The following is a 26,024-nucleotide window of genomic DNA, read 5'->3' on the forward strand; positions in this document are numbered from 1 at the left end:
GTACCTATGTTAACCGAGGAACACACAAAAAAGTCTGTTTTATTCTTGCATATAGTCTAGAGAAAATATTCTACAATACAACATTTATTTCTTGTAGTCTTTACAATTAGGAAATTGCCTTTCTTATTTCTTGAGTAACTTTGAAAGGAAAAGAACTGACTTTATGTGCCCCTGACATCCTTCTTGTAAGTAATTAAAATGTTTTTGCTTTGATTTCTTTTATTTTATTCATCGATAAAGTTAAAAACAGCAACAACAACAAAATGCCACTGTCCTTCAAGGCAGATTTTTAATTTTCTTGCCCCAGTATTGTCAATTTCTCTGATTATTATCACAGAAAATTTCATGGGATATAAAATAGGCATATGACATAAATCTTACTTCAAGACAACTTGACAAATGCTGATAGTGCAGTTCCCCTAAACCTTTTACAAATATAAGTAACATGAGCTTGTTCTTGCTTTTAGGCTGGTTGAAGAGATCAGACAGAAATGTGGTGGGCTTCAGTTACAGAATGAAGATGTCTATATGGCCACTAAGTTTCAAGAATTCATCCAAAAGGTGGTGAGGAAACTGAGAGGAGAAGATCAAGAGGCAGAGCTGGTGGTGGATTATGTGAGCTTTTCTTTGATGTTTCAACTCTACATCAGCAAGATACGTACACTGTAAAAAATTCTGTGCCTCATCCATTTGTTTTTAAAATTATAACCTTTTGTTAGTAATTGTTTTCTTGAGATATAATTCAGACAACATAAAATTTACCTTTTTAAAATGTGCATTTCAGTGGCTTTTAGTATATTTGTAGAGTTGCGCAGATATCACCACTATCTAATTTTAGAACTTTTTCATCACCCTAAAAAGAAACCCTGTACCCACTGGAAGTCGTTCTGTACTCCCCCGTCCCCATCTCCTAACCCCAGCTCCTGGAAACCACTAACCTGCTTTCTGTCTCTATGGATTTGCCTATTCTAGGTATTTCATGGAAATGGAATCTTCCATGTAAATCTGGCTCCTTTCACTTCGCATAGTGTGCTCAAGGTTCATACGTGTTGTAGCCCTTATCATCGCTCCATTCCTTTTTCTAGCCAAATAGTATTCCGTTGTGTGGATAAATCACAGTTTGTTTATCCATTCATCAGTTGATTCATCAGGATTGTTTCCACTTTTGAGCTATTATGAATAATGGTGCTGTGCAAATTCATGTGTAAGTTTTTGTGTGAACATACATTCTCAATTCTCTTGGGTATGTACCTAGGAGTGGAATTGATCAGTCAAATGGTGAATCTATGTTTAATTTTTTGAGGAACTGCCAAACTGTGTTCCAAAGCAGCTACACCATTTTATAACCCCACCAGCAATGTATGAGGATTCCACCTTCTCCATATCCTCACCAGCATTTGCCACTTTCTGTCTTTTTCTTTTTCAGCTGTCCTAGTTGGTGTGAAGTGGTATCTCAGTATGGTTTTGATTTGTATTTCCTAATGATATCAAGCATCATTTCATGTCAATTCATATCCTTTGCCCATATTTAAGTTGTGTTATGTGGGCTGGCTGGTTAGCTCAGTTGGTTAGAGCACAGCCTGGAAACACCAAGGTCACAGGTTCAGATCCCCTAATCAGCCAGCCACCAAAATAAATAAATAGGGTTATTTGTCTTTTTATTGTTAAGTTGTAAAAGTCCTTCGTATATTTTAAATGTTAGTCCCTCATCAGATATATGATTTACAAATATTTTTTCTCATTCTGTGGATTTTCTTTTTACTTTCTTGATGGTGTCCTTTGACACACAACAGGTTTTAATCTTGATAAAGTCTAATTTATCTACGTTCTTTTGCTACTTGTGCTTTCTATGTTTTTTTCATCCTGCATCATATATGGGAACGATGCCATTTTTGTCCCTCTATTTATCCTTTATTACCTTCTTTCATGTTAAATAGGTATTGTCTAGTATAACATTTTAATCCTTTATTGTTTCTTTTTATATATTTTTTAGTTATTTTCTTAGTGGTAGCCTTAAGGATCCAAGTAACATTCTTGCTTAAAACAGTCTAGTTCAGATTAATGCCAACTTAATACCAATAGTATAGAAAATCTTTGCTGCAATATAGCTCTGTTCCATACCCTGAATTTGTGCTATTATTGTCATACAAATTACATCTTTATACATTATAAGCCCCCCCACAGTTCTATAATTATTGCCTTATGCAGTTGTCTTTTAAATCAGAAGGAAGAGTTAAAAATAGTAATATATTTATACTGACTTTTATATTTATGTATATAGGTACCTTTACCAGTGCTCTTTATTTCTTCATATGGATTCAAGTGAGTTACCGTCTAGTTTCCTTTCATTTCAGCCTGAAGGACTCTTTTAAATATTTTTTTGTAGGCCACATGTATTAGCAATGAATTTATTTTGCTTTGTGTTTCTTTAGGAATGCTTTGATTTTTCCTCCTTTTTAGAAGGCTACTTTTGCTGGATCTAGAATTTTTGGCTGATGATCTTTTTCTTTCAGCCCTTTGAATATGTTGTCCTATTGCCTTCTGGCCTCCATAGTTTCTGATGTTAAGTCAGCTGTTAACTTCATTGAGGGTCCTTTTAATGTGATGACTTGCTTCTCTCTTGCTGCTTGCAAGATTCCTTCTTTGTCTTTGACTTTTGACCATTATTATGATGTGTCTAGTAAAGGATCCTTTGAGTTTATCCTATTGGAATTTGTTGAGCTTCTTGGATGTGCATATTAAAGTTTTTCATCAAATTTAGGGAGTTTTCAGCCTTTATTCCTTCAAATATTATCTCTTCCTTTTTTTCCCACCCCTCTCCTTCTGGGATTTACATTATGTATATGTTGGTACTCTTGATGGTGTCCTACAGGTCTCTGAGGCTCTGTTCATTTTTCTTTATTCTTATTCTTTCCTGTTTCTCGGACTTTCTTCATCTGCTTGAATCTGCTGTTGAGCCTGTCTAGAGAATTTTTTATTTCAGTTATTTTACCTTTCACTTCTAGAATTTCTATTTGGTTCTTTTCTATAATTTCTGTTTCTTTACTGATATTCTCTATTTGGTGAGACATTGTTCTCTTGCTTTCCTTTAATTTTTTAGACATGGTTTTCTTTAGTTTTTTGAACATATTTATAAAAGCTTATTTATTTATTTATTTATTTTTGGTCTTTTTTGTGACCGGCACTCAGCCAGTGAGTGCACCAGCCATTCCTATATAGGATCCGAACCCGCAGCGGGAGCGTCGCCGTGCTCCCAGCGCCGCACTCTCCCAAGTGCGCCACGGGCTCGGCCCTATAAAAGCTTATTTAAAATCTTTGTCAAGTCAGTCCATATGTAGGCTTCTTCAGGGATGGTTTCTATTAACTGCTTTCTTTTTTTCCTGTGTACGAGCCATACTTTCTCTTTGTATGTCTTGTGATCTTTTGTTGAAAGCTGGCCATTTTCAATAATAGGATGTAGCAACTCTAGAAATCAGAACGCCTGCCTCCCTTCACAGGGTTCATTGTTGCTGATTATTGTGGTGATTGCTGCTTTTTCTTTGAACGTGACTTTCTTGACCTAAGTCCGTAAAGTCTATTCTTTATAGTTTGCCACCACCAAAGTCTCTTTTTGGTTCGTTTAGTGGTCAGCTAATGATTGGGCATAGATTTCAATCTTAAATGCCTTAAACCAATAAGTCTCTCAGCCTTTGCTAAGGGACTCTGTGTGTGTCCAGGGTGCACCTTCAATGCTCCAACCAGCAGTTTACTACTCTGCTGTAACCTTCACACTTCCTTTTTGCACAGAGCCTCAAGGTCAGCCAGATGAAAGAGATTAGGGCCTTCTCAGGTCTTTTCTGGGGTCTGATTAACCTAGGTTTGAATCCAAGTAGCACAGCTTACTAGCTGTGTGACCTTGGGCAAGCCTCAGTTCCCTGATATGTTAAATGGGATAATAATAATATCCACCTTATAGGGTGGTTGGGAGATCAAATTAGATGCTACATGTAAGACACTCAGCATATTCCCAGAACAGTGATTTTAGAAGAGCAAACTATGTGCAGGGATTGAACACATCAATTTACGTGAAGTTTCCTTCATCACATCCTACAAAACACAATGGAAATACCTCATAGAACGTGAGCACTTGGTGTGAGGAAAGGCAAGATAATTTCTTGCTGTTTTTTCCTTTTTTTAAAATTACCAATTTCTCCATAGGACATTTTTTAAAATAATTAAATTTCCTTTTTTGTACCTTGCAGTGATATGAAATTTTATGCCAATAATGCTCTTTCACATATATTATCTCAATTATTCCTTGCAATAACTGTATGAAGCAGGTATCATCTCATTTTATTGTTGAAAAAACTGAGCATCATAGAAATTAATTGACAAACATAAATTTGCTTGCGAGGCAATGGGAGGGAGTACAGTTTAGGCAACACATATTTAATAGAGAGAAAGTGAAAACTGGGAGGAACTTAAGGAAAGAAAACTTTCAGTGGCACCCGTGGAAAGGAAACCTATCCACAAAGGCACTTTCAAGGATGTACATGGAGCTATTAGCTGTGCTCCACCAGTGCTGCCACTAGATGGTGGTGTTTCCATTGTCTGAAGGTCTTTGAGGTATCTTTCACCTGTGTGAGGAAGACAGATCTCTGTAAAGCCCAGCCTAGAGCACTTCTGTCATCAGTTGCTAACCTCCTGCCTCAGTGGCCAAGCTGAGCATCTTGAGGCCCAAATCTTACATATGGTTGTCTCTTCCAGACGGTATGAACCAGGATCCCGTTGACTTAATGTCTTCCTCTGAGTTAGAGAAATGAGCTTCTTTTTTTTTTTGACTGGTAAGGGGATCACAGCCCTCTGCACAGTGTGGTCCGCACCATGCTCAGCCAGGGAGTGCACCAGCCATCCCTATATAGGATCCGAACCCATGGCCTCGGCGCTACCAGCACCACACTCTCCCGAGTGAGCCACGGGGCCGGCCCGAGAAATGAGCTTCTTATTGCTATTTGTTATCAAATTGATAAGCACAGAAATGCATTGAATTAACATAATTTTCTCTTAGGTTTCAAAGGAGGTCAATGAAATGACAGTAAAAATGCCCTATCAGTGTTTCATAAATGGACAGTTCATAGATGCAGATGATGGAAAGACTTACGACACTATCAACCCCACAGATGGATCTGTGAGTAATTATTTATTGTGGTCATGGATTTTTAGTTTAGGCACAATTGTAAAACAAGCAGTCTTTAAGAAGCTACTTTATTCTATTGCTATGCCTCCAAGCACTTCTACAAACGTACTTCATGCATTTCTTTCAACTATTTGATTTTGGTACTGGCTGCTGTTAACCATAGTAACCTATTTCATAATATGAATATTTATGATGAATTTACACATATAGCTGTATCAATACACATCAGAGGCATCCCTCAATGTAGAGCTACATGTGGAAAAAAATTTTCAGACTTTGAAAACTCATGGCAAGAAATTCAACTTCCCTAAGGCACTAGGAGAAATATGAGTTCATGGAAGGATTCGTATTGTCTTTTAATCCTATTTTTTCACTAACTTTTTGAAGTACCTTTGTATATAGTCATCCTAAATGTGTTCTTCCATAATGTAGTGTAACACATAAAGTACCAATTTCATATTCATAATTTTCATCTTATAATTGTTTCTTTTTCTTTATGGTATTACTGGATGTATTAATTTTTCATCATAAAATTCTTTGGATTTTAATAAGTAATACCCTATTTTTCCTATTAACATGAGATTAATTTCAAGAATCATTTTTATATATCTCTTACACACCCTATTTTTACTTACACTGAAATAGACAATATGCAAAGTAGCCTATGCTTCTTTGGTGGATGTTGATAAAGCAGTAGCAGCAGCAAAAGATGCTTTTGAAAATGGCGAATGGGGAAGAATGAATGCAAGAGAAAGAGGAAGACTGATGTACAGGTATGTTTTTTATTTTTTATTTATTTTTTTGGCAGCTGGCTGGAATGGGGATCTGAACCCGTGACCTTTGTGTCATTAGCACCACGCTCTCCCAAGTGAGCTAACCAACCAGCCCAGCTATATTTTTTAGAAAAGCAAGTCTGCTACCTTTGGATCTTGGCTAGCATTGCCAACATTTAAAGAATTCCTGCAAAACATTCTAGTATGCACCTATTATATAATGTGCCTTCTGTTACTTGAATCATAAAATCTTGTATATGTGAGTTCCTGATTTTTGTATTATTGCTTGTATCAGTCAGGGTCCTAGTAAGAAAAGAAGTTTAGTAAAGGACTATTTACAAAGTCATAGGCAAGGTCAAGGGAATCCCACAAAGGATAATGAAGCACCCCACGCAGGACTAGCAGCAGGGGGAAGCTGCTACTCCTCCAAGGTCTGAAGGGACAAAGGGACAGAGGAAGGAACTGTCACTAGAATCTGGCAAGATCTGTAGCTGCAGAAGACCACACTACAGTGGTCTTTGGTGGAGGGACACAGCGGCTGCTAAACCACAGCCCATCAGTGAGGGAGCCAGGGCACTGAATCCCTCAACCTCTTTCTCCTCCTGCAGGTGCCTTCCAGTGAGAGAACAAGGGAGCCAGGTGATGGGAGTCTATAAAGGTCATCCTCCAGGGTCACAGAGCAGGGTGGAGAATGGAAATAGAAAAGCCAGTGGAGATATCCAGCACCTTGTTGTTTTCAAAGACAAATTTTAGATCTACTCGATGTGTAAAGAATAGGAGCAAGGAGGAAAAATACTAAGGCCTGGGAGGAGTATTTTAAATCAGTAACTAAGTATGCCAGGAGTTAATTCGGTTCTATCATAAATTCCATTTTCTGCTTGCCGAAAGCCAAATGTCTGACCTTGGTCAAAAGATATCTTACAGCAAGATCTGGAAGAAACATTGGGGGAAGGGGATTCAAGCCCTACTCTCGAATGGCCCAAAAGGAACAGCTCAGAGAACTACTGAAGGAAGGAAGGAAGGAAAACAAACGGAGGAGGTGAACACAAAAGATGAATTCTATTGCCTAGTCCTCATGCAGTCCTGCACTTATCTTCCCACAGAAACTGGACTCCAAACAGAAATATGTTGTGTTCATAACTCATTCCATTTGTTTCTATCTTGTCCTCTTCAGTTAGTGCTGGAAACATTTCTATACCAGCCCCAAATCCTCAAGGGCTGTGGGTTGCGCTCTAACATCTTCCTGTACAGTCATGAACCATCCACATTCCCACTGTTTTCTATTATTGATCTCCTTGGTTTACCATGGCTCAGTCACGGTTCTGCTTCTTATACACATATGAGGCAAGTTATGCTTTCACCACCTTCTGCTTTCCCTTTGCAATTCTTGAAGCAAATTGTTTATGGAATTATTTGTTTAATGTCTATCTTCCCTACTGGACTCTGATCTCCATAAGGGCCGAGATGTGATCCATTTGTGTTCACCTCTGAGAATAAGGACGATACCTTATATGTAATAGGGCTCAGTCAATGTTTGATGAATGAATTTCTTTCACTGACCGTAAAGACTTGCAGACCTACTGGAAGAGAACCAAGAAGAGCTGGCAACCATTGAAACCCTTGATTCAGGGGCTGTCTATACCTTGGCTCTGAAGACTCACATTGGAATGTCTGTGCAAACATTCAGATATTTTGCTGGCTGGTGTGATAAAATTCAGGTAAGCATAAATGTTTTTCGTTCCAAAAGGAAAAGGGATTAACATTTACTTGTTTGTTCCAGGCACTGTGTCAGATCCACCTTGTATGTAGGTTTTCTCAACTATATAACATGGTTGTCTTAGTTCATTTAGCACAGAATACCTGAGACTGGGTAATTTATAAAGCACAGAAATTTATTCTGTCACAGTTGTGGAGGCTGGAAAGTCCAAGACCAAGGCACCAGCAGGTTTGGTCTCTGGTTCCAAGATGGCACCTTGTTGCTGTAAACTCTGGAGAGAAGGAACATTGTGTCCTCAAGTGGCAGAAAAAAAGAATAGGGCAAATCCACTCCTGCAAGCCCTTTTTACGGTGGCAGTAATCCAATATCTCCACCCTCATGACCTAAACAGCTCCCACTAGGCTCCATGTCCCAACACTGTTGCATTGGGGATTAAGTTTCCAACACATGAATTTCGGGGGACACATTCAGACCATAGCAAAAGTTATAATAACCATGTGAGGTAAATGGATAGCATTATCTCCTTATTACAAGTAAGGAAACAGAAGCTTAAGGAAATGAATGCCTTTCCTAGAATCCATAGCAAGTAAACCATAGAATCAGGTTGAACTCAAGATTTTCTGAATCTAAATTCTAATGATATTCTTTGCACTTTACTATAATGCCTCCTAAGGGTATCTAGTAGTCTTTTAGATGTATAGGGAGAAGCCTGGTATTATATAGGGGTTACAAATTCAGATGCCTACAGAGGCCAGAGAGCTAATGTAGATGATTGAAGCAGACTGATTATGAGAAGAATTTTGAGGAAGACATGAATACAATATTTCATTTTCCTTTACTATAAGATAATAAATAGCACATGTATGATGGTAAATGACAATTTTACTTGGCCTCAGCATTGGGGATACAAAAAGTAGGGCCTGTAGCAAACAGCAGAATGCATGCTGCTCATAGACTCATGATAGCCACTGCAGAACCAGCCATCATAGCCACATTCCCAGCAGCAAGAAGGAAGAAGGGGGGAAGAGGGAGGAAGTGGAGAAGGGTAAAAGGGCTTTAAAAAGCATTCCCACCCTCCCAAAGTCTTGTGCTTCTATCTCTCCTTGGCCATCGCTATCTGCTAAGGAGAATGAGAAATATAATATTTTATCTGGGCACATTGCTGTCATCAATGTTGATATAGAGTCAGAGAGATCTGGATCCAAGTCTCAGCTTTGCCACTTACTCTTACTAGGTGATGTTAGAGTTATTTTATCTCTCTGAGCCTTACCTGCCTCTTCTGTAAAATGGTCACAATAATACCTACCTTGCAAGTATGTTATGAGAATTGGAAATAAGTATTTATATACTGCAGTATTATAAAAGTCTGCAACACAGTAGGTTCTTGCCCAAAAATGTAGTTTTTATTATCGTTCCACCACAAAGTCATGCATATATAAATAGTTAGTAATACTGGTTCAGTCCATATTTTAAATCCAATAGCTCTGAATTATGAATTCAATTATCCTCAATTATGAAATCCAAATAGCTCTGAAACCTGAAAATTAATTTGTTTGATTAGTTCAAATGCATTTGCTGCCAAACCCTGACCTGAATGAACATAAGTATACTTATAATCTTTATTTATATCACTTAGAGTGAATATGCATGTTTTGCTGAGTAAATATTAACCTGTTTGATTATAGAGGGCTGCCTTAGATCCTACAGTGGGTAGTAGATAATGCAACATAATATAAGGTATATATACTATATTATGTTTTTAAAGTCCAAAATTTTTAAAATTCTAAAACACACCTGGCTACAAGAGTTTCAGATAAGAAACTGTACACTTGTGTTAGTAATAGCAATAATATTTTATGTGGCGAAGCAAATGAATAGCTCCAGTTAAAGACCACTATTGTGAATTCGTTGAGATTAAATTTGGCCATGTATAACAGAAAACCTAAGTAAGAAGTTTATTTTTCTCTCACTTTCAAGAAGCCCAAAGGCAAACGGTCGGAGCTAGTATGTGAGATGCAGGCTCCTTCTCTCTCTCTGCCAGGCCATCCATAGTACCATATGACCTCCACCCTCACAATGTCTTATGGTCTCATGATAACTGTCACAGTGCCAGCCATTTCAGCAACATATTGAGCAGGAGGAGGAACAACATATTGTGGAAGTGGAGGGAAGGGTAAAAGAGCACTTGCTTGAGCTTAGCTTACGTTAAAGAGCACTCCTCTCCTAATGCCTGTGCTTAAGAATCCTCCATTGACCATCCCATCTGCAATGGAGACTGGAAAACACTGCGTCTTATCTGGGCACATTGCTGTCTCCACTATTAATACAAGGATTCTGTTACTAAGGAAAGAGGGGAGAATGGATATTGGGCAAGCAATTAACATTCCCTGCCAAGCCAAGAAATTGGGAATGGAGAGTGACTAAATTAGAATTATGTTTATTCACCTATGTTCCGTGGTGCTTTTGAGAAAGAAATAGCAGTTCCTTCTTTGGTATGGATTTACTTCTTATAAATCAAACTCTATCTTTTTATATCGGCTGAAAAAAAAAAGAGAGGACAGAAAATGGATTCTTTGAGATGAAACTTTTTTTATTCTTTAGGGTTCTACAATTCCCATCAATCAGGCCCGTCCAAATCGCAATCTGACCTTCACCAAGAAGGAGCCGCTTGGGTAAGACAAGGAGAGTGCCTCAAGGGACTCCTAAGAGTTTCGTTAGTTCGAGACAACCAAGCATGTCGTATTTCTTCCCCTGCAGTGTCTGTGCCATTATCATTCCCTGGAATTACCCCCTGATGATGCTGGCATGGAAGAGTGCTGCATGTTTGGCAGCAGGCAATACCTTAGTGCTCAAACCAGCACAGGTAAGATGCCAAGGGGCCAGGTGCAGAATCTCCTCCTCTCCTACAAACTTAAAAACAGAGATATGCATTTATAAATAGCATGTTTTTATGCAAAAATGGGATTGTATATTATATCTTTTTTCATATATCATAGACAGCTTTTCATATTAGTAAATATTCATTTTTAATAGCTACCTAAAGCGTTGTGTAGAGATTCCATAATTTACAACTTCCATGACAATGGAAACAAGCATAGTGTAGTCAATGAAATCCTTTGAACGTCTACACAGCAATTCAATTCCTGCAAAATGCCAAGTGTCCAATAATTAGGGACTTACTTAGAGTCATTATGAGACATTAAAAAAAAAGTATTATGCAGGCATTCAAATTTAATTATCAAAAAATTGTAAAGGTAAGGGAGATGAGGGAAAAGCATGCAAAAGAATCTACATAATTGTGGCAACTGTGTAAAAACATATAGATGTGGATAACAAGGAAATACTTAAAAATTATAGAACAAGTAGTTCTCAAAAAAATCTTTTAATGCTACAGTAGCTTTTCGAGAAAAGAATGTGGTAGCCAATTTAACACTAGCTGAGCATTTCCTATGTGCAGTGCATAGTAGTAGGCATTCTGGGGTGCATAACTCATGGAGAAAACTTGGTCTGTATCCTAGAAGAGTCTGCATTTCCTTACCTATCAGCTCTTTTATTTCTTCTTGTAGAACTTAAAAAATATATATATAAAACTTCATTTGGCATAGCTACATGGTCACGTGGCTACAGTCAACTTGTTTTACTCATTGAAAATAATTTCATTAAAAAAATAGATATATATTCAAAATTTTCAAAATTCAAAAGGTACAAAGAGGTAAATAGTGAAAAGTTTCCCTCCTATCATTATTACTCAGCTAACCAGTTTACTTCCCTAGAGACAACCAATGTTATTAATGGTTATTTGTTAGTTTCTTAAGTATTCCAGCAATAGTCTCTGCATGTACAAATATATGTATATGCATATATACATATATACTTTTTTAATCCATTTAAAAAAACAAAGGGGGCAAAGGGGAAATGGAAAATTGCTAATCAATGGGCGTAAAGTTTTAATTATGCAAGATGAACAAGTTGTAGAGATCTGCTGTACAACCTTGTGCCTATAGCTAACAATACTGTATAATACACTTCAACATGTAAGACAGTAGATCTCATATTATGTGTTCTTACCAGAGTAAAATAAAATTTAAAAACACACACACATACATAAATAACATTCTATAGATACTTACCAAAAAAATTTCTTTTTTTAAAGTTTCCATTGTATTTAACAGTATTCCATCTACAGATAAATAATATTCCATAATATCCATTGTAGAGATAAAACATTTTATTTAACCAATTCCTAAGTAATAGATATTTAGATTTTTCCACCCCTTTGTTATCATAAACTATGCTGCAGTTAATAACCTTATAAATATGGCATCATGCACATGTGTAAATATATGTATAGGCTATGTCTCTAATAGAAGAATCACTTAGTTAAAAGACACATGGGCAAGTACCTGTGTGACAGACATTGACAAATCCTTCCATGGGAATTGTACCAATTCACCAGCATGTAAGAGTGCTAATTTCCCCAAGCAGCACCACTCATTAAATGGTAATAAGCTAGTAGAGTGAAGAGAGGAGGCAGAAAATCTAGCTGAGTTCTCTTTAAAAAGTACGATATTCAGGCCCCATTGCGAGAGATTCTGATTTAATCGGTCTAGGTTAGAGCCCAGGCATTGGCATTGCTTAAAATTCACATTTGTTTCTAAGGTACAGCCAGGGTGGAGAACCACAAAATGGTATCCAATGAGAGTGCAAATCGTTGAAGAATGCCAATGAGTATATCAAATGTCCAAAAATTATAAACACTTATTGAGTGCATACCAATTATCAGGCACACATCAGTGAAAAGGACACACCAAGTTTCTGTCCATGTGGAAATCAGTCTGGCTCTATCCGTAACTTAAAATGATCATTTACTAACTGAAAATTTTCATCCTGAGAATTAAAGACCCAGAGTTGTCGTTTTTATATTGGAACTGTCTTTTGTGCAATGATGGTATGAAATCATGTAAGTATTAGGCCCCTGTGTGAACATCAGGAGGGCTGGATTTAGATGGCTCCTCTCCTTGATCCTGGTGTCTGCTTTGTTATATGTATGAAAGATTCCCTCCTGGCTTCACACAGAAGAAGGCACAGATTCCCATGGCCTAGAGCAGACTGGGCCAGGTCTGGCAGGTTCTGACTGTGTTATTACCCTAATATTTAGCAATGATCTACTCTTGCCCAGAATGGTGTTAAATGCCTACCCATATATCATGTAAATCTATAATCCTGCTGGGACACTGGATAGCCAAATGGAAGAAAACCAATAGAAATGAAAGGGAATGAGGTAAGATTAAACAATTTGTTTTATTTTATTATTAATAATATAAAAAACTTTTTATTCTTACTTTAAAAGAATTATAAATTCAAGATAGGTTTTTATTAATTTATGATGCCACTTTAATCATGATGGCTTCATACCAAGGCACAGTAATATACACTTTGAGTTCAGATCATCTTTAACTATGTGACTATCATGGACCTGTTACTAGAAGGAGGAAAAGTGGTAGCTCTGCCTTTTTCTTGTTTGCTGTGTTACTATTATCATTTATTTTATTTTATTTTTTAATTTATTTTATTTATTGAATCAAAATCGATTATACATATTTTGGGGGTTGAACATTGAGATATGTTGATTAAATCAACATTACTAGCATGTACATTGTTACAAATCATACTTATTCTTTATGCCCCTTTTCTAGTCTCTCCCTTTCCCCCATTCTCTCCCCCTCCCCCCTCTAATTGCCCTAGATTTCTTCTCTCCTGCTGAAAGAATAATGGTTACTCTGTTGATTTGTTGCCTAGATGATCTGTCCAATGCTGAGAGATGTGATCAGGTCCCCCAGTATTATCATAGAGCAGATGCTTCTTCTGTCACTCTGAAATGGGCTTTGTGGAAAGAGACATCCTCTTCTTTTCTTTGTCTCTACTGGTGACTCTTCTTGTGTGAATGCACTACCAGTGATTGGCGGATCATCTAGGTGGTGGCTGTGGCGTCTAGATGCTTTTGCAGCAGCCATGGTTATTGTGGTGGCTGTGGTGGGCCATCCACGCGGAGGTGCTGTTTTTGGCATGCTTGTTGGCACTGGCGGTATGCCTGGCTATTGGGTGTGTTTGGGCCCCTTCTCCATGACTCTGGTCCCTGGGCAGGCCAAGGCCCAAGGCTCTGGAGCCATGTGCCTGGTTGTGGGAGGGGTGGCCAGTCCCCTTCTTCATGCCTGGGGTCACCAGGCGAGACCCAAGGAGCTGGCTTGGTGTGCCTGGTTGTGGAAGGAGGGTCTGGTCCCCTTCTCCATGCCCTGGGTACCCAGGTGGGCCCCGAGGTGCTGGTGTTTTGTGCCTGGTTGTGGGAGAGAGGTCCAGTTCCCTTCTCCATGCCCTGAGTCCCTGGGTGGGCTCCAAGGCTGTTGGGTAAATGGAACAATTTGATCACGCTCCCCTTGCCTGAGGGCCAGATAGGGGTGGTTCCATAAACATTGTGTGTGTGTGTGTGTGTGTGTGTGTGTGTGGAATAAGTGCACCTGCATGGCGGCGCTGCTTTGGCTGGTGTTTTACTGCCTCGGATGCCCACCCTGTGTGTCCATGTTTTTCCAGACCTGCAGCTTCCAAGGACCCTGTGGCCGGTTACCTAGCTTATAGACCCACGTGAAGGGGTCTGGTGACCCAGCCTGGCGTGTGTGGGGTCTGGTGACCCAGCCTGACATGTGAAGGGTTTGTGACCCACTCTGAATGGGCTTAAGGGGTCTGTGAGCTCCAGACCCATCCCTAGCTCGACAATTGGCCCAGTCGGTGCAGGATTACTGGCAGGTAAAAGAGCCACGACAACTAGCGTGGTCACCTAGCTTTACAACTGTGGTCACGAAGAGGATTAAGAACTAGACAATTGGCGCTGTGAACAGGATATGTGACATCAGCCTTAGCCGTAGCTTAGCAGTAGCCAGACAGAAGCACTGGCATGGTGTGCCTGGTTGTGGGAGAGAGGTCTGGTTCCCTTCTCCATGCCTCGGGTCCCTGGGCAGGCCCTGAGGTGTGGGCATGGTGAGTATTATCATTTATGATGCAGTTTCTATGCACATTCTTTTTTGGCCACTTGTTCATTTTATGAAGATTGGTTTAATTAAAATGACAACATAGTCTGTGAACCCATGTAGCCATGCTTATAGTCTTGAACATATGGCAATATTCTGAAAGCAAATAAGCAAGAGGGAACCACTGCCACCTCTTGGCCTGTGAGCTCCTATTCTTTCCTAGGACCCTGCACATACCTTTGTGACCCATGAACATTTGACCTTCATTCAGACTGAGCGAGGGCACCTTTATCCAGCCATGTGATAAATGTTAGTGATGTGTAATTTATTTCATATCTTTGTCATTTAAAAATATATAAATAGAAGTTCTACTCTTTGCTTTTCAAAGCTCAATGGATCTTCTTCTACACTCCATTTTTATCAACCAAACATTAAGCAGCATTGGTTTTTAAGTGTGAAATATTACTTTTACTTTGCTTCTGAGATTTGTATTGCTATAAAAGATGTTTAAAATGAGATCCATATTATGCCACTTTTTGTGTAAGAAAGAAGGGAAAGTAAGAAAATATGAATTTGCTCATTCGTAGAAAAATAAACACAGGAAGGATAAACCAGAGACTAATGATATTGGTTATTGTTAGGTCCCTGGAACTGAGAACCTGACTTTTAGAAAGCCCCATCCTTCAGTTTTGTTCCTCTAAATTTCTATTCCCATGAGCAGGCTGAGCAGGCTGTCCCCAGAATGTAACATTGTAAGTGTTTCCCTCCTTAGGCCAAGGTTTCTGTCTCCCGAAGTCTCTGTTCCCACGAGCAAGCTGCACAGGGAGTGGAACACTGTAGCCGTCTTCCTAGGCCAGGCCAGATGCCAATCTCAACCCTATAAAAAAGACACCCAACTGCCTCTCTGCGCTCTCACCATTTTTAGGCACAGCCCGGCAGGTCCACTTGCAGCTTGCTAATAAAATACTTTTTTCTTCCTTTGCCCAGTTAGTGTCTTCCTCCGTGACCTTACAGATACTTTCAGGACATGGGGGGAATGAGGTGGAAAGAAGTGTGGGAGGATGACACTTCTCTCAATGGATCTTTTGTATAGTCCTGACTTTTGGGAGCGTATTTCCCATACTCAGTGACAACAAACAAAGAAAAGAAATAGAATCCACACAGATGGGGCAGAACCTTAAAACCGAATACAAACAAAAACAAATGAATTAAGCTGTATTTCAACTGAATAACAGAACCGCACTGAAGCGGGTAAGGAAGTGCTAACCCAAGTACTTTGACTAACATTTGGACTGTATGCCTTCAGGCTAAAGGCAAAAACACTGTAAATAAATATTTACCTCCAGCCAGTAGGCTTATTTTTCATAGGGACATGGCTTAGCAATTCTTGAATTACTTTCTCTGCATTTTAGGATTAAGCAAATAGTATATTGTGGGCAATGGGATCCATGTTTCTTACTTGGAGAAGAGAGTTACAAATATAAAAAGGGGAAATATAGAATTGATCCTGAGATATTGGGTAGAATTATCAGAGTAAATTCATGAGTTTTAATGTGTTTAGGTAGCTAAAGAAATGGATATAGGTATATGTGGGGATACATACAAACATACATAGGTGTTTGCATATGTATACACATATATCTATTTCCCAGCTCTGTCTGCTAAGAGGGCTTAGAAACAGTGACACTTCAACAGTGTCCAGATCTTGGTTTCTAAATACTACTCTCTGCTAAAAGAAACCCGGGCTCCTTGAAGAAATGGCTGGAGCTGGGAAAATACAAGATGAACATGGAACATCATATTGGGCCAAAAAAGCAAGGAAATGATAGAAAAAAAAAAAGGCTAAATAATGGTAGAGACAATCAAAACAACACGGGAGCCCTACCAAAGGGGTTCCATTGGCCAAATCTGGAACAATTTGAACATCAAAATCAGTAACAATAGTAAAAGATTATAACCTGTTGAATAAAGTAAGAATGCATGAGTTTACAGGAACATTAATTAATTAAAGAGAAGGGAAACATTTTATAGTGGAGAACCAACTAATACATGTAGAAGGAATGATAGAATTAGAAAATCACTGTTTGGCAACCATCATAATAATAATTGATTCAGGGAGGAATTATAAATGGATACTAAAACTAGTGGGGGAAAGTTTGAGTATCTCCCTACAAAATATTAATTACAAAGTATAAATAGTAACATACAGTTATGAGATTTGGCAGATCACATTTGCCAAATGATCAAAGTTAACATTTCCAGTACTGGGACTACTCCACTGCATGTGCCTCCCGACAGGGTGAGATCAGCATCACTCCGGTGCTATTGTTGCCAAAAGTACCTAACCTCAATCTAATCATGAGGAAATACCAGACAAATATCCAGACAAAGGAACATTGTGCAGAATAATTGGCCCGTACTGTTCAGAAAATGTCAATGTAATGAAATACAAAAGAAAACTCAGAAACTCTCTCAGATTAATGTGGACTGTGGATATAACTAAATGCAATGCACAATCTTGGATTTTTTTTTTTTTTTTTTGGCTATAAAAGACAATTGGTGAAATATGAATAAGGTCTGTAAATTAGGCATTGTATCAGTTGTTAACTTACTGATTTTTATCATTGTACTATGGCTATGTAAAAGAATTTCCTGTTTTTAGGAAATGCACACAGAATTATTTAGAGGTAAGGGGATATGTCTGTCTGTTTTTTTGGTGGTGGGCCAGTACAGGGATTGAACCCTGCACCTTGGTGTTATCAGTACCACTGTTCAATTAACTGTATGTCTATGTCTTACTCTTAAATAATTCAGAAAAATAAATAAATAAATAAAAAGAGAGAGAGAGAAGATAAAGCAAATGTAGCAAAATATTAACATTTGAGAAATCTGGGTAAAGGAAATATAAGGAATTCATCGTAAGATTTTTGCAACTTTCTGTGACTCTAAAATTATGTCAAAATAAAAAAATAATAAATCTGTAAAATAAAAATAAAATGAGGTCTAGTATAGCCATCAAGAGAAAACTGGGTACTGGCCTAAAGGATGAGACAGAGTCTGAAGAAGGTAATTGCTGTCTGCATCTGTTCAGGTCACGCCCTTGACTGCTTTGAAGTTTGCAGAGCTCTCTGTGAAAGCAGGCTTTCCAAAGGGGGTAATCAACATCATTCCAGGCTCAGGTAAGCCATCAAATGACCACTTTGTCATAACCAATGAATGGTTAGGGGTAGCTGAGTGGCTGTTTTCCCACTAGAGTCTTGTCCTGAGTTATAACTATATTACAACTAAATACAGGGGGCTAACTGTTTAGCTCACTTGGGAGAGTGTGATGCTGGTAAAACCAAGCTCACAGGTTTGGATCCCTGTACCAGCCAGATGCCAAAAACAAACAAAAAATTAAATACAGGTTACCAAATAGTTAACTTAAGGATAAATATACTTACCATGTATTACAATCATAAAGTGGAAATATAGTGGCTGAGTGGCAGGGTGCGTTGGGGGAGATTGTACAACATTGTAAATCTACCCTAAGATGGTCTGTTTCAATTTTCAGAAACTACATTGGAAGATTAAAACTAAAGCTTACCCATCATTATTTGGGAGGACTGACAGTTGCATGGGGGATATTATTTTAGATTTTTGTCAGTTTGCGATTAATGCAGAATATGTAAATCTAAGATTTAAATGAGAGCTTAAAAATCTACTTTAATAAATTCAAAGCCACCCTCACCCTAAGAACTTGAGTTATGTTTTAATTCATGTTTTATTCCCTAACTCTACAGGTGGCATAGTAGGACAACGCCTTTCTGAACACCCTGATATTCGCAAGCTTGGTTTCACTGGTTCCACTGTTATTGGCAAACAAATCATGAAGAGGTATTGATTTTAGTATGTTGATTTGCTACAGATCCTGTTAAACCAGGTTTCTGTTTTTGTTTAAATAAGGTGCTTTTTTTAAAATTAAAATTTAAAATTTATTATTAGCATCTTTAACATTATCGTTCTTACAAATCGTGATATTTCTTTATGCCCTTAACCTGACTGATCACTTCCCAAACCTCCTCCCTACCTCCGCCCCCACCATCTCTAGTATCTTTAGGTTTGTTCTCTCCTTCTAAAAGTTCATCATATTGTTGTGGTCTTTTCTTTCTTTCTTTCCTTCATACCTTCCTTCTTCCCTCCTTCATTCCCCCCTCCTTCCCTCCCTCCCTTCTAAGCAGCCAGTTATGAGTGAGAACATGTGGGTATTTCTGTTTCTTTGTCTGGCTTATTTCACTTAACATAGTTTTCTACAGACTCATCGATGCTGTTGAAAATGGCAGAATTTCATTCTTTTTTATGGCAGAGTAGTATTCCATTGTGTATAGATACCACATTTTCCTTATCCAGTCATCTGTCAATGGACTCTTAGGTTAGTTTCATATTTTGTCTATTGTAAATAGAGCTGCAATGAACATGAGAGTGCAAGTATCCCTTCAACATGATGATTTCCATTCCTTTGGATATATACCCAGCAGTGGGATTGCTGGATCATATCATAGTTCTCTCTGTAGTTGTCTGAGAAACCTCTATACTGTTTTCCATAATGGCTGTGCTAATTTACAGTCCCACCAACAGTGTAAAAGAGTTCTTCTTTCCCACATACTCGCCAGCATTTGTTATCCTTGGTCTTTTTAATAATGGCAAGTCTAAATAGGGCAATTTTGGAGTGAGGAAAACCACATCGAATTTAGAAAACAAATCTACTTATCACTCTGGGTACTGAAATATTTGAATGTAATAAAATACTTTCCAAAGTGTTAAATCCACAGTCAATAAAACCAGAGCTATGTGGAAATTCTACACCCTACTGTAGCTTTAGCAATCCAGCACAAAAAATTTTCTGTATTAAAGCCATGGCCCAAATAGTTTTTGTAGCATAAGTAAGAAACTGAAAAGATATATAAATGACAAATTTATATATGGTATAGTATATGACAAATTTGGATTATTTATAAAATGGATTCCCAAAACATAGTAATATTAGTTTTTTAAAAATTGCAAACAACCTAAATATCCAAAATAAAGCGGTAAATTATGTCAACGTAATGAAATACTGTGCAGTCATGTTCACGAAGAATTTTTAGTAGCATTGAAAAGTGTTGTTAAAATGATAAATGGAAAGAAAAATAAGATATTGTGTATATTGGGTGATCTCAACTATGTTAAACAAGGCAAAATCTACGGTAGGACACAGCAGAAATTAGTATATGAAAATAGTAAAAACCATGGTCATTGAGCCATGGGATGGAATTTTGTGATTTTTTTTCTTGTCTGAATTTTTTTGGGGTATTTTCAATATGTTTTAAATAAGAATACTTAAAAAAAAAAAAGAATACTTTTGTAAGACAAGGGAAATAAACAATATACTTCTAAAAACTGATACTTTTATTCCTAATGCTCTAGTAGTCTGGTTAGAGGTTGAATTCCTTGCCAGCCCTTTATGTCACCAAAATTCCGAAAGAATCTGAGAATTACCCATGAGAATGTCTAATCATTTGATCACAGAATTTTAAAAAATGTTTATTCTGGAAAATTTAGAATACATACAAGGCACACAGGAAAGCATAACGAATTCCATGTGTTCATCACCCAGCTTCAACATAATTACCATTCTAGCATTCATGTTGTGTCTTTCTGAGGCTCAATTACGTTTTTTAAGTCAATTGGCAACTTATGGTTAATAAAGCCAGCGAGAGTCAGGCAAAGTAAATGCTCATTTCCCATTTATTTTCCTCTAGCTGTGCTGTGAGCAACTTGAAGAAAGTTTCCCTAGAGCTTGGTGGCAAATCCCCACTTATAATATTCAATGACTGTGAACTTGACGAGGCCGTGCGAATGGTAAGATTGGGTCAAATCCAAGTAAATGGTGCCTACTTCTAAAATGCATCTCACCTCCTTCTTTCTCAGATGTCTTAAAATGAGATTTGGTTTTGTCTAGTCACAAATAGAAACCATCCTTTTCATGCTTAGATTGGGAATACTCAGTGCACTTAGTTTTTACAATAATGTCTTTATAATTTCTCCTATTAAAATGTTTTAAAAATGGGATAGAAGTCATAGAAGTCATAGCAAAAAGTTCAAAAGATATTCTGGGGGGGCTTCCACCTTCTCCCTCCTTCCCCCATCCCCCAGCATCTCACTCCATCAACCTGAACAGCTCTACTTTTATCTGTTTTCCACACTGAGCTTCTGTAAGATTTTTAGATACAACAAAGGATCCCATATTTTAAAAGTAATTGGCAACATCAATTTCTTGGATTTAACAATGTGGTGTGTTTTTGTAAGATATAATCATGGGGAAGCTTGGATGAAGGAAACGTAGGAACTCTTGTGCTATTTTTGCAGACCTATTTCAAAGTATAAAAACTTATTTTAAATAAAACTTAAGGTTAAAAAAAAAATTGGCATAGTCCTGATTCTTCATTTCTGAGATAGAGGCATATAGTGAGCCAACATCGGGCACAAGTTGTGCTAAGCTTTCTTGTGAGTCTGGTGGAAATTTATGGTCTTCCTAGTTTTGTGCAATCTTTTAGCCTATGCACCGAGCAGAATCTGTTCACTATTCTCCATAACTGTACTCTTAAAGAACACCCGCAGCCACATCTCATCACGCAAGGGCCCCAAAGAAAATGGAGTGACCTGGGAGTGAAAGAAGGCCAAGCAGTCCATTGGTCAGGGCCCGTGAAGGGGTCTGTCTGGAGGTTTCAGTGATAGACAATGGCTGGGGGTACATGAACTGACATCAGGGCTCAGGAATCGCCTGGACATCTGGGTTTCAGAGAGCTTTCCAGAGCTTGTCAGACAGAAGACTGAAGAAAAGAAAATAAAGGGAAGAGGGGTTTTCTTCCTATACTGTGGTCTGTTGTTTTCAAAAGCACCAAGCTGAACGTTAGTCTTCACTAGGTATCTCACACTCTTGATTGTATAACATGAATAAAAAGGAATGAATAAAGATAGCTAAAGGTGAAATAATCATAAACAAGGAGAAAATCCCAGTGTAATGATTATAGAGAACCAACTGTTCCCTAAAGTTGAATATTCTCAAATAGTGAGTTTGATATTAGCTGCCATCAGACTTTACCAGACAGGAATATATAATCTTAAAGAATCTGAGTTCTGACCATTTAAGAGCTCCAAATCCAAGATGGTGAACGTACTTTTGAAAGTTTAAAGATAATAAAATGTACGTATATAAAAAATGTGTGTTATTTCAAAACATCTGTTGTATTTTTTACTTAGTCTATGGAAGTTTCCTGGAAGTGAATTAGAAATGATTTAGAAAGGGAAGAGAAACGAAATCCACCAGTCTTCCAAATCTGTCATTTTTGAGTGCCTTCATTTCAAAGATTTTTCAAACTTCTCCTTGAAAAATGGATTTTCCTTTTCATGCAGGGTGAGGGAAGCTTTCTAAACATTTGTGATTGATACAAACTGAAATAGAGATTTTAAAAGCAAAACTTGGTATATAAGTATTACATTTAAATTTAAACAATAATATAGATTTTCTTAGAATACAAAATTCATCCTTAATGGTATATTGTTATTGTCACACTCTTTTTTTTAAGTGCTCATGGACCAAAAGGAGGAAAGGAGAAACAAAATTTCTAAAAACAGGCTAAATCAAAACTGAATATCTCCAAGCACTTCTTATCACTAACAAGGCCAAGAGGATTGTCTATGACATCTCTGTCTTGTCTGCTGTCTTTCAATAACACTGTGCATGTTATTCACTGTGCGTACAATTTTATGAGAATCTTGACTTCTCAAATAATGTTAACCATATTTTTTCTTCTGGGGCCGAAGGGCATGGGAGCAGTATTTTTCAACAAAGGAGAGAATTGTATTGCAGCTGGACGGTTGTTTGTGGAAGAATCCATCCACGATGAATTTGTAATGAGTGTGGTAAGGCATCTTCAGATTTGCCCTTTGAGTTGTATAAAAATTGCTCTTGTATGAAAAGTACGTCTAGGATTGTTAATGAATATTTAGGTGTGATAACAGTATTGTGGATATGTTTTTAAAAATCAGTATTTTTTATAGCTACATACTGACATATTTACAGATTAAAGTATATGTCTTGAATTTGCTTCAAAATAACCCATAAGGAGAGTGAGTGAGTAGGGGAATAAATTGGCCAGGAGCTGGTAGTTGTTGAAGCTGGGTGATGAGTACATGGGGTTTCATTATATTATTTATCTACTTTTATATGTGTTTATAATTTTTACAGTAAGAAGTTATAGGTCTATATAAAAAATCTGATAAAATATACTTAAGAGCTGTTATTACCTATCCCTCTCTCTGTATTTGTAGTAGATTAGACCCTTGACACTTGTGACATATACTTCCAGCTTTTTATAAACCCCTAAATTGACTAACACCACTAGATCCTTACAAATCCCCAGTTCTCAGTTAACATGACAGCATATAATTTCTTCAACTAAAATAATTATCTAAATAAATAGCCCCTGTAGATTGATCATGACTCCATAAATATAGGACTAAAAGTCATTTAAAGAACTATTAAGATGAATTCTATGGCTAAAATAAACTCTAAATTATACTGCCTTATGTCATTATGTAGGTAATAGTAGTCATGAATTTGCTCATATTTATAAAACCAGCACCCAGGTGTTTTTTTCCTTCAGAACCAATTGCCTATACCCTTCCCACCAAAAAGGCAAAGATATTCTTTCTTCGTGAGAGCAGATAACAAGGAAGTCAAACAGAGAGGCAGATGGTAGGTAGTCAGGTGGGCAGTGGCCACTTTCTGCACCTCACAGTGTAATTCAATTTTGTGTCTCAGTAAAATAGAATTTGCAGTATCTCACATCATGGATTTTCAGGTCAGCTACACTTGTTGATGTTTCAAATGCTCAGACCAGAAATGTCAAGGATTTGCTTTATCAGCCCATCAACAAACAGGTTTCGCACACATGCTATTTGTATTCATTCAACAGCTATTTCTTGAGCACCTACTCAGTACCAAACACTGTGCTGAGTGCTGGGAATACAAAGGTGAACAAAGGAGACATGGTCCCTGCCCACTCAGGGTTTCCTGTCCAGAACAGGACTTTGTGCAAGTGACTGGGAGATTATTGCCAAGCCTAAGTTCAAATTCATGGCCCTGCTGGGTCATGGTAATTCTCATTCTTTCTTCTTAATAGAATTGGACTTAACATTAGAAAATGCATAAATAGATTAATATAACCAAAGAGCACAAGAAGCAATTACAAAGACATGTCAGTGATTAACACTGTGTGACAAAGACTTTTTCATCAGAACATTCTAGTGATTGCTGTGGTGTGGCTATACTGTGAGAATTTCACAAGGGCAGTCTGCCGCATTTGGGGAAGAAAAAAAGATAACAATATGGCTATTTTAGAAATTCTTTTGCCATAAAGAGTATAAATATGCAATATTAATGAAAATTCCAGAACATCCATTTGCTATTTTAATGGATTAACATTAAGGATAATTTTTTGTTGTTGATGGCTAGCTGGTATGGGGATCTGAACCCTGGACCTTGGTTTTGTCAGCACTATGCTCTATGTGAGTAAGCTAACCAGCCAGCTCAGGGTAATTCTTTTTTAAAAAAATATTTATTTATTATTTTTTTATTTTAGCTTCTCAATATACATTGTAGTTGATTTTCGTGTATCTTTATCCATTCTTCTTTGGTCCCTTCCTCTCTCCCCTTCCCCCCCACTACATCATATCTGTTCACTTGTCTTAACAAGTTCAAGGAATTGTTGTGATTGTTGTGTCTTCTCCCCCTCAACCCTTTATTTGTTTGTATATTTATTTATTTATTTATTTATAGTTCCCACAAATAAGTGAAAATGTGGTATTTCTCTTTCTCTGCCTGACTTGTTTCACTTAATATAATTTTCTCTAATTCCATCCATGTTGTTGCAAATGGTAGTATTTCATTCTTTTTTATAGCAGAGTAGAAATCCATTGTGTAGATGTACCACACTTTCCTTATCCACTCATTTGATGATGGACATTTGGGCTGGTTCCAACTCTTGGCTATTGTAAACAGTGCCGCAGTAAACATTGGAGTACAGGTATCCCTTCGGCATGATGATTTCCATTCCTCTGGGTATATTCTCGGCAGTGGAATAGCTGGGTCATATTGTAGATCTACCTGTCATTGTTTGAGGAACCTCCATACAATTTTGCACCATTTTGCAGCCCCACCAACAGTGTATGAGAGTTCCTTTTTCTCCACAACTTTGTCAGCATTTATCATTCTCAGTCTTTTCGATATTAGACATCTTAACTGGAGTGAGATGGTATCTCAAAGTGGTTTTATTTTGTATTTCCTGAATGCTGAGTGATGTTGAGCATTTCTTCATGTGTCTGTTAGCCATTCGTATATCTTCCTTTGAGAAATGCCTATTCAGCTCCTTTACCCATTTTTTAAATTGGGTTATTTGTTTTTTTGCTGTAAAGTTGTTTGTGTTCCTTGTATATTTTGGGTATTAATCCTTTGTCAGATGTATATTTTGCAAATATTTTCTCCCATTCTGTTGGTTGTCTTTTCACTCTGTTGATTGTTTCTTGTGCTGTGCAGAAGCTTTTTAGTTTGATTTAATCCCATTTATTTATTTTTCCTTTGGTTGCCTGTGCCTTTGGGGTCATATTCATGAAGTCTGTACCCACTCCTACTTCCTGGAGTGTTTCCCATATGTTTTCTTTAAGGAATTTTATTGTTCCAGGATGTATATTTAATTCTTTAATCCATTTTAAGTTGATTTTGGTATATGGTGAGAGGTACAGGTCTAGTTTCATTCTCCTACATATGAATATCCTGTTTTCCCAGCACCATTTGTTGAAGAGGCAGTCTCTTCCCCAGTGTGTAGACTTAGTGCCTTTGTCAAAGATCATATGGCTGTAGGTGTATGGGTTGATTTCTGGGTTCTCTATTCTATTGCATTGATCTGTGTGTCTGTTTTTATGCCAGTACCATGCTGTTTTGGTTATTATAGCTTTGTAGTATAGTTTAAAGTCAAGTGGTGGTATGCTTCCAGCTTTATTTTTTTTGCTCAGGATTACTTTGGCTATGTGTGGTCTTTTGTTATTCCATATAAATGTCTGGATAGTTTTTTCCATTTCTGAGAAAAATGTCATTGGAATTTTGATGGGGATTGCATTGAATTTGTAGATCACTTTGGGGTAATATGGACATTTTTACAATGTTAATTCTTCTGATGCATGGGATATATTTGCATCTTTTGTCCTCTTTAATTTCTCTCAACAGTGGTTTTTAGTTCTCTTTGTAGAGATTTTTC

At 37.5% G+C, this 26,024-nt stretch overlaps 1 protein-coding gene across 3 annotated transcripts in view; it reads left to right on the forward strand.

Annotated features, from left to right (window-relative positions):
- The window catches only part of ALDH1L2 (aldehyde dehydrogenase 1 family member L2), a 60,024-nt gene that overhangs the window by 22,793 nt on the left and 11,207 nt on the right, over positions 1-26,024 (forward strand). For all 3 annotated transcript variants that reach the window (XM_063075094.1, XM_063075095.1, XM_063075097.1), the window contains 10 exons: positions 468-615; positions 5,048-5,167; positions 5,822-5,949; positions 7,517-7,667; positions 10,268-10,338; positions 10,424-10,529; positions 17,780-17,867; positions 18,471-18,564; positions 20,469-20,568; positions 22,534-22,632. In XM_063075094.1, the coding sequence (XP_062931164.1) occupies positions 468-615; positions 5,048-5,167; positions 5,822-5,949; positions 7,517-7,667; positions 10,268-10,338; positions 10,424-10,529; positions 17,780-17,867; positions 18,471-18,564; positions 20,469-20,568; positions 22,534-22,632 (1,105 nt within the window). The remainder of the gene's footprint in view (positions 1-467; positions 616-5,047; positions 5,168-5,821; positions 5,950-7,516; positions 7,668-10,267; positions 10,339-10,423; positions 10,530-17,779; positions 17,868-18,470; positions 18,565-20,468; positions 20,569-22,533; positions 22,633-26,024) is intronic.

This window comes from Cynocephalus volans, chromosome 12 (genome assembly GCF_027409185.1).
Source record: "Cynocephalus volans isolate mCynVol1 chromosome 12, mCynVol1.pri, whole genome shotgun sequence".
Lineage (NCBI taxonomy): Eukaryota > Metazoa > Chordata > Mammalia > Dermoptera > Cynocephalidae > Cynocephalus > Cynocephalus volans.